The 15,421-nt window shown below is 36.5% G+C and overlaps 1 protein-coding gene across 1 annotated transcript in view; it reads right to left on the bottom strand.

Annotated features, from left to right (window-relative positions):
* The window catches only part of LOC141301618 (transcription initiation factor TFIID subunit 4), a 68,331-nt gene that overhangs the window by 20,026 nt on the left and 32,884 nt on the right, over nucleotides 1–15,421 (bottom strand). Inside the window, exon 13 of the mRNA XM_073831816.1 lies at nucleotides 7,988–8,107. Coding sequence (XP_073687917.1) covers nucleotides 7,988–8,107 — 120 coding nt within the window. The remainder of the gene's footprint in view (nucleotides 1–7,987; nucleotides 8,108–15,421) is intronic.

Here is a 15,421-nt window from a genome sequence, read left to right as displayed (position 1 = left end):
GTGAATTTTATATTAATGATATAACTTTACACGACGGTAACAAACCACAGAGATAAAGCACGATGTGTAGGCCAAGGTGAAAGCGTGTAGGGACTAAAAATGGGAGTCTAATGGGAACCTGAGGAACAGACGTCTAAATGAGAAAAGCAATAAGACATTTATTAGATTTATGTTAATAAATTTACATTCTGACAAATTACTTATCCAAATGGAACAAGAGCACAAAAACGATTTGAGAACCAAGACTTACAGTGCATAATAACTTAAATTTTAGTCTTTTCCCTGACAAAAAAGCTATTTTATGGCTTAAGTTTACATAAAGCAAGTTAAACAGTGCCAGTCCCTGTTATGACAAAGACGGGCATTATGCAATTAGAGATGCAGTGGAAAAAAAATTCTATTACTGCTTTGTCAAACTAATATCTAAAAAACAATTGTTTTAAAGGGATAGTTAACCCAAAAATGAAAATTCTGTCATTAATTACTCACCTCATGTCATTCCAAACCTGAGAGCTTTCTGAAGGCCCAGAAAGGTAGTAAGAACATTGTAGAAATAATCCATGTGACATCTGTGGTTTATCCTTAATTTTATGACGCTACGAGAATAACTGTGCGCAAAGAAAACAAAAATACCTTTATTCAACAATTCCACCTCTTTTCTTGCCAATATTCGCGTTCACTAGAGTACCATGACACATTCGTGTGTGTTTATCTACTTGTAAACAAGGCATGTTGATACTCCCGTGAATGTGTGCTGAAGATTCAGTGTTTCCCACACATAGACGAATCTGTGGCGGTGCGCCACAGATTAAATTCCGACCGCCACAGATTCAACACCGACCAAAAAAAAAAAAAAAATCAATACTGACCGTCACATATTGCGTTTCATTATTCTTTTGTACGCCATTTAAAACACGCAGCGAATTCGTTCAACTGCATTTCCTTTCCATACTCTCTCTTCATCTCTCTGTCACTCACGCGTCTCTCCCTCAAACACACACACGCACACAGCCCCTCCCCTCCGTGCACACCACATCTGTCTGGATCATCTGTGGAGAGAAGACGGCTGGCGAAAGGTTGGTATCTCGTGAATACTTTTAACACACAATCACAGATTAAAAAGCGCTATAAAATATTTTATATTCTGAATACAATAGTTTCAATGTGTTGATGTTACTGTAAGTCCCGACCCTTAGCAAACGCGATTGCGCCTTCTTTAGAAAATTAACTAGTCGCAAGTTTGCGGTAAAATGTAGGCTAGCCTAGTTGGGTTGTCGAGGTCAAAACACTATATGTAGCAGCTGTGAATCAAATAAACGTATTATAAATTATGTTGTTTCTTTACTCTTACACTGTGATGAGGATGAGGACCATCCTGAACCGGAGGTATCAGTCTGAAACAGAGCTTAGTCCGACCAGTGTAATTAGTTATGTTATTGTTTACAATATTTTCAGGCTTCAACTAGTGCTGCTCAAGCAGAAAGACAAGATCAGGGAGAGAAAGAAATAGATTTGTTAAATATCAATAATATGTCGCAAAATAAGGTGCCCTAACAAAAGTTGCAGACTGTGCAGCAAGTAGGCTGTTGTATATGGTGTTAAATTAATGTAATAAAGTTCTGTTTAACTAATTATTAACTTTTAGGAATTAGGAAATCCAGTCGTTCTTTTCATCTGCAAAGATTGACACGAAAAGAGAAGAAACTGTTAAAATAGTAAAGAAAACAAAAATAATGACTTTATTCAACAATGTTCTTACTACCTTTCTGGGCCTTGAAAGTGGTAGCTGCATTGCTGTCTATGCAAAGCTCTCAGATTTCATCAAAAATAACTTAATTTGTGTTCCGAAGATGAACGAAGGTCTTACGGGTTTGGAACAACATGAGGGTGAGTAATTAATGACATTTTTCTTTTTTTGGTTATCCCTATAAACACTACAAGTTATTTATTTTTTTGATTTGCTAAAGTATTGCAACATATGTCTGAGCGAAATGGAGTAAAAAACACAATGAATTATTCACTAGATCATTTCAAAAATAGAGCAGGAGAAATTGCATCTCCTGCCAGCTTTTAGGTGCAAGTTAGATGACGGCAAAGATAACCTAAATGTAAAAATGAGGAAAATAAGATTAAACAATGAAATATCCGATTATATCAATCAATACCATTAATTAAAAAAAAATATTGATCTATTGTGCATCCCTATCTGCAATTTGTCTTTGTGATCCAGAAAAGGTTTAGAACAACATGAGGGTGAGTAAATGGTAACAGGATGTTAATTTTTGGGTGACGGTCACTTTAACGATCCATACTGAACAAGAGCACACTCTCAGTTCAATGACTGCTAATGTTTAAACTCCATGCCACTGCTGCAAAAAGCTAAGCTTTGGTAGTGCTCATTACTGGCTACACATTTCAATCTGCCTTTGGTATTCCATGTCTGCCCCCACGTCCCCCCTCCCTCCCCCAGTCAGTCTCTGCCCTCTGGCCGATCTGGCAGAGGGGGAGATTTTAATTGTGGCTATAGAACTCTGCACGGTTCTTTGCCTGTGAGCGAGCCCTCACTTCAGTGAGTGAGAGCTTGCTTTAGTGATATTGGGTCCAGTCCATCCCTTCAGGCTGCTTTTAATGGCCCTCTCCTCTCTTTCATAGCCGGGACTGAGATTGTTTTCCATGTGATGCCTGTTAATTCTGCTGCAGGGAAGGGCAACCGTATATCCATCCTCCTTTTTTGAGAGAGATACATTTCTTCTTGCTTTCTGTCTCCATTTTTTCCTACTTACAATACTTGCTTTTCTCAACTTGAGCTGAAAGTTAAAGCCATTTATGGAATGCATCTGGACTGAAAAGATGCTTGTGGTTTGGTCGGTGTCAAGAATCACTATAATGATACATAACATAGTTTAACTGTTGTACGCCCGTTCATGAGAGAGTGGCGTTCCAGAGGATGACGTAGGACGTTGTGAAAGTTAAAACATGCTAGTCTCGTGAGAACCAAGTTTTGTTTACAGCAAAGGAAAACCATGTTAAAAGGATAGTTCATCCAAAATTTAAAATTAGCCCATTATTTATCCACCCTCAAGGCATTCTAGGTGTCTATGACTTTCTTCTTTAGGACGAATGCAAGCGCAATTATATTAAAAATAGTTCTGGCTCTTTCAAGCTTTATAATGCAATTAGTGGGCGTTTCTCTTCCATCAGTCCAAAATAAGCCTAATAAAGTGCATCCATCTATAATAAAATGTGCCTCACGCGGTACCGGATGTGAATAAAGGCCTCCTATAGCAAATCGATGAGTTTTTGTAAGAAAAATATTCATATTTAAAACGTAGTAATCAGTTGTACACGGAAGCCGCTCCAGGCGGATGATGTATGACGTTGGCATTGCTCATGCGCCGCTCAGAAGTGATGAATGTGGGCGCGCAGTGGAGAGATCAGTACAAAACAATGGTCACAAAATGGAAGTACAAAACAAGGATTTGTTAAGAAAAATTGTCTGATGATTTCGATATAAGCCAAGGAGACTGGCTTTTCCTTTGCTAAAGTCAGGAAACTTTGCTTCCTTTGCTCCTGTGAATAAACGTTGGTTTTCATAAGACTCGCATCGAAAACACTCCAATTGCATTCGTCTGAAAGAAGGAAGACATAAACACCTAGGATGCCTTTAGGGTGAGTAAATAATGGGCTAATTTTAATTTTATGGGCGAACTAACCTATTAAGAAGTAAATTGACCCTTCGCAAACAGCTTGATTGACAGTCGATGTAACAAATCATAAATCAGAGAGGAGAGTAGATTAACTGCACTCGACTTAAACTTGAAAAAGTGTGTGCATTGATGTCTTTCTGTGGTTGAAATAAATACGTTCTGATGTTCATTCATGTTTTTTTGTGCTTTAACTAAAGAAGAAAAGATGATTGGTTAATGTGTCGACTAAGTCAATACAGTGATCTTTCACGACACATTAAAGAGCCACAAAACGGTATTTATTGTTTGAATATCTTAAAAAAAGGACAACATTTTAAAGCCGAGACCTTGTTTCATACCCAAGTAACAGGCGTGTTGCCAGTTTCCTTTTTGCTCCACAATGCATTTTTCACTATGTGAGAACATGCTGTATAGTGTGAGAGCGGCATAGCTTGTAACTATGGGTTTTTGTGAAGGGTCAATTGTTTTAGCTAGACAGTAAGACAGTTAGCAGAAGCTAAAGATTGTGGTTTGTTAAGTTTTAAATATGGATATTTTTCTTAAACACATCGCTTCAGAAGAGCCGTGTGCACTTTTAATCATGTATGGATGCACTTTTTTGGGTTTCAAAATCTCAACAGTTATTAACTGCCATTACAAAGCTGGAAAGATCCAGGACATTTTTTACTATAGCTCAGATTGTATTTGTCTGAAAGAAGAAACTCGTATACACTTAGGATAACTTGAGGGTGAGTAAATCATGGGGTGATATTCATTTTTGGGTGAACTACCCCTTTAAGTTTTGTTGTCTGCCACTTTAAATGTTCTTCTAACCTTAGCGCTCACAAAGTCAACATGTTACGGGCTAAGAAGAAGAGTCTCATGGTTCGCTGGCGCCAAGAATCATGTCTATCTTCAAGAATTAAAATAGTAACAATACAAGAAGTGCACCAGACACAATACAAAACATCTTCTCTTCTTCTTTTTCCACATGGATTGTTTCTCAATCCGTCGTCCTCTCCATCCCCCTGGCCTGAGGACTGGGATGAACATGTTAATATGGGATGCCCATGTTAGGACAGCTCAACTCTGAACCCTCATGTGTGATCTGCCTGCAGGCTCAGTCTGGTATGCAGGCCCACAGGAACTCAGCGGCCTTTATTACAGCGTGCCCTACAACTCGCCCTTCAGAAACGTCCTCATCACCTGCCCTTGTGACTAATCTACCCTCAAGCGCTCCTGCAGGGCTGCCCTCTGGCCTAAACGCTTCATCAACCCAAAGACAGACGGAATAGCAATCAAACAACAAACCGCCTCGAGGGCGTCGAGGCCAGACAAAGGGCGAGCAGAAAACGGCACCCTTTCCTCAACCGCTGCAAACAAGAACTTGAGCATTTTATCTCCACGAATGACACCGCAGGAAGCTTTTATTTAGAAGCGAACGGGGAGCAAGGACGAGGTATTTTGCTGTCAGGACGCGGGGGTGGGGAAAGAATGAGTGGAGCCATTATGACATGGCTGCCTCTTGCTTCAGGCCATGCTGCCCTTCAGGCACATTGCTGTGGAGATGAAATCTCTGACTGGACCCTTCAGAGCAGGCCCAGCCACGGAGCCCTGGGCGAGGACCGACCCCTTTAGAAAAGTCATATTCACTTCGCTCCACATCGAGGGGGTGAGTGCGAGTTTCTGCGCATGTGTTAGGAGGGGGGCACCGCCAAGGGCAACGTTGAGTTGGATGTGAAAGACAGAAATGATGGGCTGAAAATGAAGAGCGAAGATTTCTCTGCTTACATTTTGGACGTGTAAGATGCAAACGCTTTTACCTGTGATGCTAAAAAAATCATTGGAGAAGGCATCAGGTTTGTTGATCTGTTTTATGTGGGTGGATGAAGGTAATCCATAGTGAAAGAGGTCGGCAGTGCATTCATAGAGCAGAAATAATGCTTTTATTTGGTTATTTATGCTCTCCATAAAGGGACATTTAGTGCCCTCTACAGCAGCAGATTGCTGTAATGCAAGTAAAGAGAAGATCCAAGCCATGTGGTGGGTCATTAGAACACAGCCCCTACTGTTAATGTTTATAGTGGTAATGATCGTTTATGTGCAATATCGTCCGACACGTCTCTTATTGATAATATGCCATAGGCAACAGCATGTGAAGTCACAGTATTTACATAGAACTGAAATGACACTTGCTTGACTTACTAAATTAGCACAAATAAGCTTTGCCCAAGCAAAAAATGTAGTAAGCATGTGACTGGTTGGGGCATTTGTTATGGCCATACATCTGAATCTCATTAGTGCAAGTCTGGATTGCTGTTATTGGCGTAAACACATTGTCATATTCACATTTGTTATAAAAAAAAAAAAAAAAAATCATATAATAGCTAAATTTCAGGTGAAGAACTAGATTACTCATAAATCCTGACAAGAAAGATCCATCAATTAGGAACTTGCATCAAACAAATCAGGACCAAATAGAGAACAAATATCAGAACCACTCCCATGAAGCACCGTGAATGATGTAATCAAATCTGTTTTGTTACACTGTCAACTTTTTTATATTTTTATAAACTTATTTGAAATGTTTTTGAAAAGTCTTTTGTTCTCACCAAGGCGGCATTCATTTTTATGAAAAATACATTAAACAGTAATAATGTGAAAAAATATTACAATTTAAAATATGGACTATAACACAAAATGCTGATCTCGTGGTCAAAAAATAGTTTTTTATTATCAATAATATCGCTGCTTATTATTTTGTGGAAACTATTTGTTTCTAGGATTGTTGGAATAGAATGGAAATTTATTTAAAACAGTTTAGGGACCAATTCCTGTTATAACTTAAAGTAATTGCAGCCAAATAACCTAATAACACAGCTGATGTGATGTCTGCTAATCAAAGAGCAAAAGAAAACAGAGGAAATTAATCATTTTGTAGCTTAAGGATTCATCTATATTTAATTTAGTATCTGGTGTTTGATAACTTTATTCAATTTCTGTATATTTCCTACTTGCTTAAGAGCACAGGTAAATAATGGATTTATGAAGAAGTTCACTTAAATTAGAATTAGTTTTTTGGTCTAATAAATGTTCAAATTGACAGCTAAATTATACTGTAATGTTGAATGGCTATATTCAATGGTTAAATATATATATATAAAAAAAAAAGAATTTCCTAGAGACATCAGTCATATTGGTATCAGTGATACCTTCAGTCATGAAAAAATAATTAAATATCAAAAATATAAAACACAAATCCTTATGTTGTTTGCACATTAATTTGAAGATTGAATGTGAAATTATTGCAATATAAAAGTGTACTTAAAATTTTAATGTTAGGTGGGATTAATTGCGATTAATTTCAGAAAAAAAATGTGAAATGAATTAGTGTCAAAGACAAAAAGGGTTTCAAAATAAAAACAATAAGTGTAATACTACTTAAATAGTTTTTTTTTTTTTCCAAAAAATATTAAAAAGTTTTCTGTTTAATTTAATTGCATTTTCGTTTTTGTTTTTCTGAGCAAAAAAACCATACATTTTTCCCACATTTACTGAAGACACCCACTAAAATGTCATTCAGTGTTAACAGTCTTGTCAGGCATATTTACAACAAATATCAATATGACATTTTTTTTTTTTTTACATTTGCCACTATCTTAGGTTTTGGCCATTCATCAGTAAGAATTTTTACTAAATTAAAATACATTAAAAATTAATATGCTGCCTTATTATTTCACATATTGTAATATGTACAAGTCAGAAAAAGCATGTTGTTTAATTTTTTACATAAATATTGTGAATGGCAGTGTAACCAAATTTTGACATTTTATTCTCCCAATTTTTTTTTAAATTTGTTTTAAAATTAGACACTTTACTTGCATTTAATGTGCATTCTATGTCTATGACATAAAATCACTGTAAAATAAAATCTATGTAAATTTCTTTTGACATTGACATCTTATATGTATATGTATACCTGTATATGTATGTATGAATGAATGAATGAATGTATATGTATATGTATTTGTATATGTATATTAATACATAATATTAAAGCAGCCAAAGCCACTGAAAAACTGGACGGCCACTGTCGAACTATTTTACATTTAGCAAAAGCAAAATCTTAAAATCTTGCCAATGATGGCAACAAATTTGTACGTCAATTTTTTTGAATATTTATTTAATTTGAAGACTTTGTGAGGGAAACATATTACACTTCAGGAGCTGACAGGCTTGAGCGTTGGCTCGCATGAACCATAGTGTGGAGGTCCATATAAATAAGGGCCCAAGGGTCTTACCTCTGCACCTGCTGAGGCCCCAGGAGAGTCAAGCTTGCGTTTCTTGCGGGGTCCGATGGCGGCAAGGGCTGTGAGGTTGGCATCCCGCTGTCTCATCTGGGCGAGTTCCTGCTGCTGCATCTGAATGGCAAGAACATTCAATCAATATTAGCTGCATGAACGCTATATCAAAGCCATTCACACGCAACAGACAATTTATACATTGTGTAGGTCTGTGAATAACAAGTTCCCAAATAAGCATTACTGTGTATCACATTCCCTTACTTGAATTATCATTTTCAAATATTTGTATGCTGTGTATTTTACATTCATTCCAAACTGCCCCGAAGAGCTCTATAGAGCAAATGAAGCTCCGAACATCACGCACGGCTTCAATGCAGCAAATAACTCAGAGCTTTCGCCGTATCTGGGTGCTTAATTCAATTTCTTTCCACGAGGGAACGAGGGAGAAAGTGAGTGAGTGTTTGAGAATGAGAGAGCGAGCGATTTTCAAAAAGCACAGCCCGCAGGTAAAGTCATCTCACCCTAGCAGGCAGTGACAGAGCCAGCCACGCCGGGAGGGGTGGATGAGGAGGGGGGCTGCGCGTCCTCTGTTCCCCCGCTCGGAGTGAGCGCTGCCGGGCACAGAATGCAGAGAGAGTCCTCACCTCTCCTCACCCTGACACTCACACCACTGTGGCCATGAACTCGCAAAAAAACACTAGCAGCAAGAACGGCTTTGTGTGTCATCGACGGCCCCATTAGAAAGTGCGTTCACCCAGCCGCAGTGGCCGCTGGAGTTATGAAGTGAAGCGGGGGAAATGTGGGAACAAAACATTAGAGGTGGGATACAGGACAGATGACGCTCCGAAAAGAGATTCCCAACCAGGAGGACCTGGAAATAGTTTTATTTTGTTTTGACGATCTAAAGTATTAGGACAAAATATATAAATGGCTATATACATATACACCAGTACATAGAGTTACAGTGGGAGTCTGTGTCTCTCTCACCTCCCCTGAGCCCATTGAGTTTTAATAGGCACACTAAAAAATGCAGTGGGTTTGGTGGGGGATAATTGAGAATAAATGGGGGAAATCACATAAGAGGAAGCAAAGCCTCCATTGCGACATGATTGGATATAGCTGATTATGTTCGACTGTGATTGGTTCATGCGATAAATCCCGCCTCTTATGTTCTCAAATCAGTCTTAATGAATGATATAATGGTATTAATGGAAAGACTAATTTAAAAAAGTAAACAAACAACTCACACTTAGATATAATCACTTTTTTACGTCAAAATAATACTTGAAATAAAAACTTGATCTGTGGGAGATTTTAGTGAGTATTCAGCTAGGTGTAATTTATACTAAATCTCTGAGAGATCTCTCTCTCTCTTGAACAATATTTACTGAGCTTTGATGAGTGATGATTGACACCTCTTGACTGGCAAGACGGCCGCAAGCGGAAACTCAAACAGTGAAAGTGAGTTGTTCAAAAACGTTCTTTTTAGTAAACTCTGTGTCCACAAACAATATTCTCAATGCTCGAGTTCATGTGTAGAGACCCAGGCAATACTTCGAGCAAAGTTTCATGGTGTGTCGAGCCTTCTTAGTGTTGTAAAAATATCGATTTTGATGCGCTCAAATTTATGCCCCTAGTATTCCCATTCACCGGCCATTGAAAACAAAACGAAATCACGGTCAATCTCAAAAACGGCTCATTTGTCGCAATTATGCTTTTAGATATAAGTTTGTCTTGTTTACAGTAAAAAAAAAAACAGCCCAGGTTGCATTTTGGCAATAGTTATCCTTTAAGAATCAAGCATATGTAAACTTTTGAATAGGGTCATTTTTATAATTTCAACAATTATTTTCTCTTGTGGACTATATGTAAACATTCAATGTGAAATATCTTATTCTGGTCAGTACTAAGTAAAATCCCTCTTATTTTGGTAAAATTAACATTTTCCAGATTTTGTTTTGATTGATAAAGTGGTATCCGAGCCGGACAAGGGATCTGTGGGGGTACACATGACAAAAACGAATCTAACACATTGTTTTCCTCTTGTAGGAATGACGCAAATCAGTCGGAGAGTAAAACATTTTTATTGAGCATGTAGATTACTTTTAATTGACTGAATTTGTCACTTGTGCTGCTAGAAACAATTTGTCCAAATAATTGCGCCGCCCTCCCCTCCTTTCACAAATACAAACTAAATAACATAATGAAGAGGGGAAAATTGACAAACCGCTAATTCAAGGCAACGTTTACATGCTAATTAAGTCAGGGTTATGCTAATCGAAAGGGAAGTCGTGCACATTGCATGCACACGCATGGATGCCCCGGAGAGAGCGAGCTGACACGCAAACACGCCCAGTGCCACCGCTGTATGTCAGTGATCTGGTGCGCTGAACTTTCACCTCACCCTGACAGCTACGGTGAAGGCGCTCAAGGGCACATAAAAGACGGACGGTGGGGTGTGAGTGAATCTATTTGAAGTAATGCGAGGTAAGCAGGCCCTGCATGGACACAATGCAGCGACTCGCAGTGTTTAACGGAAGGTTCTAGAAGAACAGGGACTGTTTGGTGTCGCGGCTGATCTTCTCTTTTGCCGCCTGGAGCTAGAGCGCTGACTTGCGTTCATATTCGATTATTTGATGAGGAGTGAAAGGGGAACCTAGTTACGCCATCTGTAATCCAGAGCTCTGTAGCTCCACATAATCACTGTTTAATGACTGACCTCAATCACAAAACCTGCTGCTCAACTTTAACACGGTCGTTCACCACTGTGAATACCGATTGGAGAATTTCACTCGCTTCCTCAAAATCAGGCGTACAGCACTATGGCTGCGTTTAGAATGGAATAGTACTACTTACTGCACAGTATATACTGTAAACTGCCAGTTTCTTACAGTATGTGAAACAGCGTTCAATAACGATGATAGCTTTACATTCCTGTCACACAACCTCACAAATTAAATTCATCCAGTGTTAATTTTGTCAGCCATTTTTTATTTCGTTTTAGTCTTTTTAATTAGTCTTAGTTTGGTGTCAAATGTAGTTTTTAGTTATCATATTTAGTCAACATTTTCCTGTTTTTGTTTAGTCAAGATTTAGTTGACTATCCCCTGGTTTCACAGACAAGGCTTAAGCCTAGTCCCAGACTAAAATGGAAGTCTGAGCTGTTTCAACTCAAAGAAACTTGCACTGACTGATCTTAAAATATATCAGTGCCTTTATTTAGTCTCAAGATGCACACCAGTAATGTTTTTTCCACAGACATGTTTATAAAAATGACTTAAATGTCCTAATTGAACTATGGCCTAATCCTGGCTTAGTCTAAGCCCTGTCTGTGAAACCAGGCCTAAATGTCTGAGCATTTTAGTCTAGTTTTAGTTAAATGAAAACCACATTTTTTAATCATGCTGGATAAGGGTTAAACTGATTAAAAATATACATTTTTCTTTAAATTATAAATCACAATGATTGCATTTTGATTATTATTTTTACTTTTCAGGTATTTTTCAGGCACAAATCAATACAATGTTGACGATGATTCACATTGTTTATTTCACCTCATCTAATGTACTAATTTATTATAGGCTATTTAATATACAAATCAATATCAAATACTTCGATATTATAGGCCATTTAATGTATAAATTAATATAAAAGACTTAAATATGCACTCTTTCTGTCTACATTATGAAAACTGGTAGAACAAGCAAAAAAAAATTATAATAGTAAAATCTGTAATAGTAATTTCAATAATTTCAAACTGCAATAAAGTTTCTCTATTAAAACATAACACGGACTTGCTGGATGACACTTATTTAAGCTGAACATCTGGACACATGGAGACCACTAAACTCCAGCTTACTTGTTTGTCTGTGTTTTCAGATCATCGTCAGTGTTTCCGTAATGAAGAGCGAAAACTTGGTTGCCAGATTGCAAAAGTTAAGCAAAACCCTGGGCAGGAAATGCATGATTTTAACAAAGCAGCTCTGATTTAGAGATTTGAACTCTCGATATCTGGCAACCACACACATGAAAGCTTGCGAAAGCTTGCCTAGTAGAGTCACTTTCATCAGTCCGCAATAATATTTTGTCTCCTTTTTTGGATGAAAATAAAAAGATTTTGGTATAGTTTTTGTATTTTTTAAAATACATTTTAGTCTTGTCTTTTATCAATGATATTGCATGTTGATATAGTCAGAGTTATTGTTTATTGACCTTGTTGTCTTGTTACAGTCATGGGAGAAAAAGTTTGAAAGATTGTCAACTAACTTTTTTTTTGCCATAGTTTTTGTTAACAAATTTAACACTACACCTCTGAAATAAAAGCTGAAGTTTCGTATACTATAGTACTAAAAAAAAAAAGTTCCCTTAACCAATTTTGGGGCGGGACTATTTGTTTTTTTGTTTTGACTATTTGTACAAAGATTTTTTTTCATCCACTTTCAATTATAAAAGTTTAGTATATTAATATAAACAGTCAAGTATATAATCAAAAAACAAATAGGCAAATTTTACTTCTGGTATATTCAGGATGCAGGAAGTTGAAGGTAAAATCATCTTAGTAGTGTAAACAATATTAGTAATGAATTTAAAATCATAATACTAATAATAAACAAAACAATGTGTATAATATAAGTAGATGATGTATATCCTGTTTATACATTTTAGAATAAAATATATACACACTACCATTCCAAAGTTTTTTTTTCTCTTTTTTAAGTCTGTAGGCGGCTTTTAGTACAAACTTCTAGTAAAAACATTATTATTGTGTAACACAAAGAGAGAATAATATTGTGAAATATTCTAATTCAAAAGAGCTGCTGTCTATTTTAATCTTTTAAAATGTAATTTATTCCTGTGATGCAAAGCTGAAATTTCAGCATCATTACTCCAGTTCTCAGTGTCACATGATGCTACAGAAATCATTCTAATACAATGATTTGTTGCTCAAGAAACATTATTAACAGTGTTAAAAATATATCGTTTTGTGACAATGTTATGTAAGCCTTTGCACTGACCTGAAATGTTTAAACAGGAATGGGATTATATATAAAATACACGTTTTTTCTTTTGTATATTGCTATAATCCTTTGAGGCAACGTTGATGTGGACTTGTCCAAACGGCTAAGTTTAGAAAGTACTTGTTTTGTGGAAATGCCATTTTCTCTCAATTGCCTACCTGTCTATTGGTGAGACAGAGAGACAGGAGGCGGTGAAGAAAGAAATGCTCGTAGTCTATAATCATTTACAAAGGTCAGGCGTGAGTGAGAAAGGCAGAGACAGTGAGCCTGCCAGCGCTGCTCTCCATCTCTATTGATCCTTATCTGCAGTCCAGCCCACCAGAATGACTCGCCTCAGAGAAACACCTTAATAACCGCACAGGTTGATGCCGAGTTTAGCGGTTCAATTAGGGGCTCTGGATGAAGTCAAGGACGTGAGAAAACACGAACACGATTCCTGATCCTAATTCTAGCGCAATTCTGAGAGTCTTTGATATGCTGAATATCAGCTGCAGAGCTCTGAGTGGCAGTTTTGAGCTCTGGGGGGTTCGGAGGATCTATCACCTTCCAGAACTCCTTATTAACAAGGTGAAGCACAAGGCGTAAACCCTTGATAATGAGCCAATGTAACAATCCAAGAAAACAAGACAGCAGAGCAAGTTTCCAAACTGTTTTCACATTCCACCAGCATCTGAATTTGTATACAACACGTGCAGTTATGAAAATCTTGGGCGCTAAATGAAGATGTTGATTGGTTTTTCTTGACTGAATCAACAAACAATCTCTACGGTTAAAAATATGATGCAAAATCAAAGCTGAGAAAAACACTCAATGGGTGTTTAACACTTTACAACACTAAAATACATTATAGCTGAATAATTTAAAGTGATTATTGAAAATTCAGCAAAAATGTTACACGCATAAATTGTAAATAATTATTTTAACAATGTTTAATAATACACATATAGATATATTAGGGGTGGGCATAGATTAATTTTTTTAATCTAGATTAATCTAGATTAAATCTTGGAATTAATCTAGATTAATCTAGATTAAAATGGCTAATTTGAATTCTGCTGAAGGCATTCAGAATATGTGTGCTACCCAAATAATGACTTAAAGTCTTTGAGAATGGATCATAAAGCTCATAAAGCTGTTCTATGATAATTTGTTGATGAAAATAAATTATGTTCAATTAGATGTACTTGTGTTTACTAACTAACTAACACTGAAATTATTTTTTCCCCCTATTAGATTGTGTTTTTTTTCACCTACCCAGCCCATTAGATGTTACACCGTACTTTTATTTTGACAGGTTGCCGTGAAGTTTCTGTGTCATACAGTATGATATGATGCTAGTTTTCTCAAATGAAACGGTAAAAGTGAAACTCACAGCAGTTTGGGAGATTGAGTTTATCTGTTCATGTGAGATGAAAATGCCAAAAATTACCGGGAGCGTCACGTGTGTTTCAGTAGCTATGCGTGTAGTAAAAGCTCGTCTCCGCAATGCATTCATACAGCTAGGCAAACGGAACATATCGGATTCATATTAAAACGGTCTTTTTGCATTTCAGTTTTCACATACACTAGTCCATATCGCGATTTGAATTAAGTGACTGACCAACATTAGATTTATGAATCCAAAAACGACGAATTTACGTGGCATTTCGCTATAGTAGATTCGGTTTTTATGAATGGAGGACGACGCGATCCCGTCTGTGTTTTGGCGGAGGAGACTTAAACGCGCGACCATATTCTACAGTCTTCGGTATACATCCGCGTTAAACTATCAAGTTGAAAGTCATCATAGCTTGCGTAGTTTAGACCCAGCTCCCAACCCAAATTTGAGAATAGATTAACGGCGATATTTTTTTTATCGCGCGATAAGAGTTTCACGTTAACGCAGCACGTTAACGCCGATAACGGCCCACCACTAAGATATATACATATATATATATATATATATATATATATTTAATGAAACATTGCTTTAAACTATAATGCTATAATATAACTACACAAACAATACAGATAAAGCTGCAAAACAGCAAAAAATATATATTTTTAATGATTATATAAATATTTTTTTAATGCAAATTAAGCCTTAATTTTTTAAATGATTTATATAAAATGTACATTCTTTTATAATTTAAATTAAAAACCAAAACCCCAAATATTGTATTTAAGTATATATATTTTTCTTTTTTAATGCAAATTAAACAATAATTGTTTTTAAATTATATATATATATATATTTATTTATTTTCTTTGTAATGCAAATTAAGCAGCAAAAAATAATTGTATATAATTTTTATATATAAAACATACATTTGCTTAAAGCATCCATATTTGTCCATGCCCATGTTGATTAGAGAATTAAAAACTTGAAAAGTATTAATTTAAGGTACATTTAGAGCAGATAAAAATTATCACG

This window comes from Garra rufa, chromosome 25 (assembly GCF_049309525.1).
Source record: "Garra rufa chromosome 25, GarRuf1.0, whole genome shotgun sequence".
NCBI classification, from domain to species: Eukaryota; Metazoa; Chordata; class Actinopteri; order Cypriniformes; family Cyprinidae; genus Garra; species Garra rufa.
The sequence above is the reverse complement of the archived record's forward strand: the minus strand, read 5'-3'. Positions and strand labels throughout refer to the sequence as shown.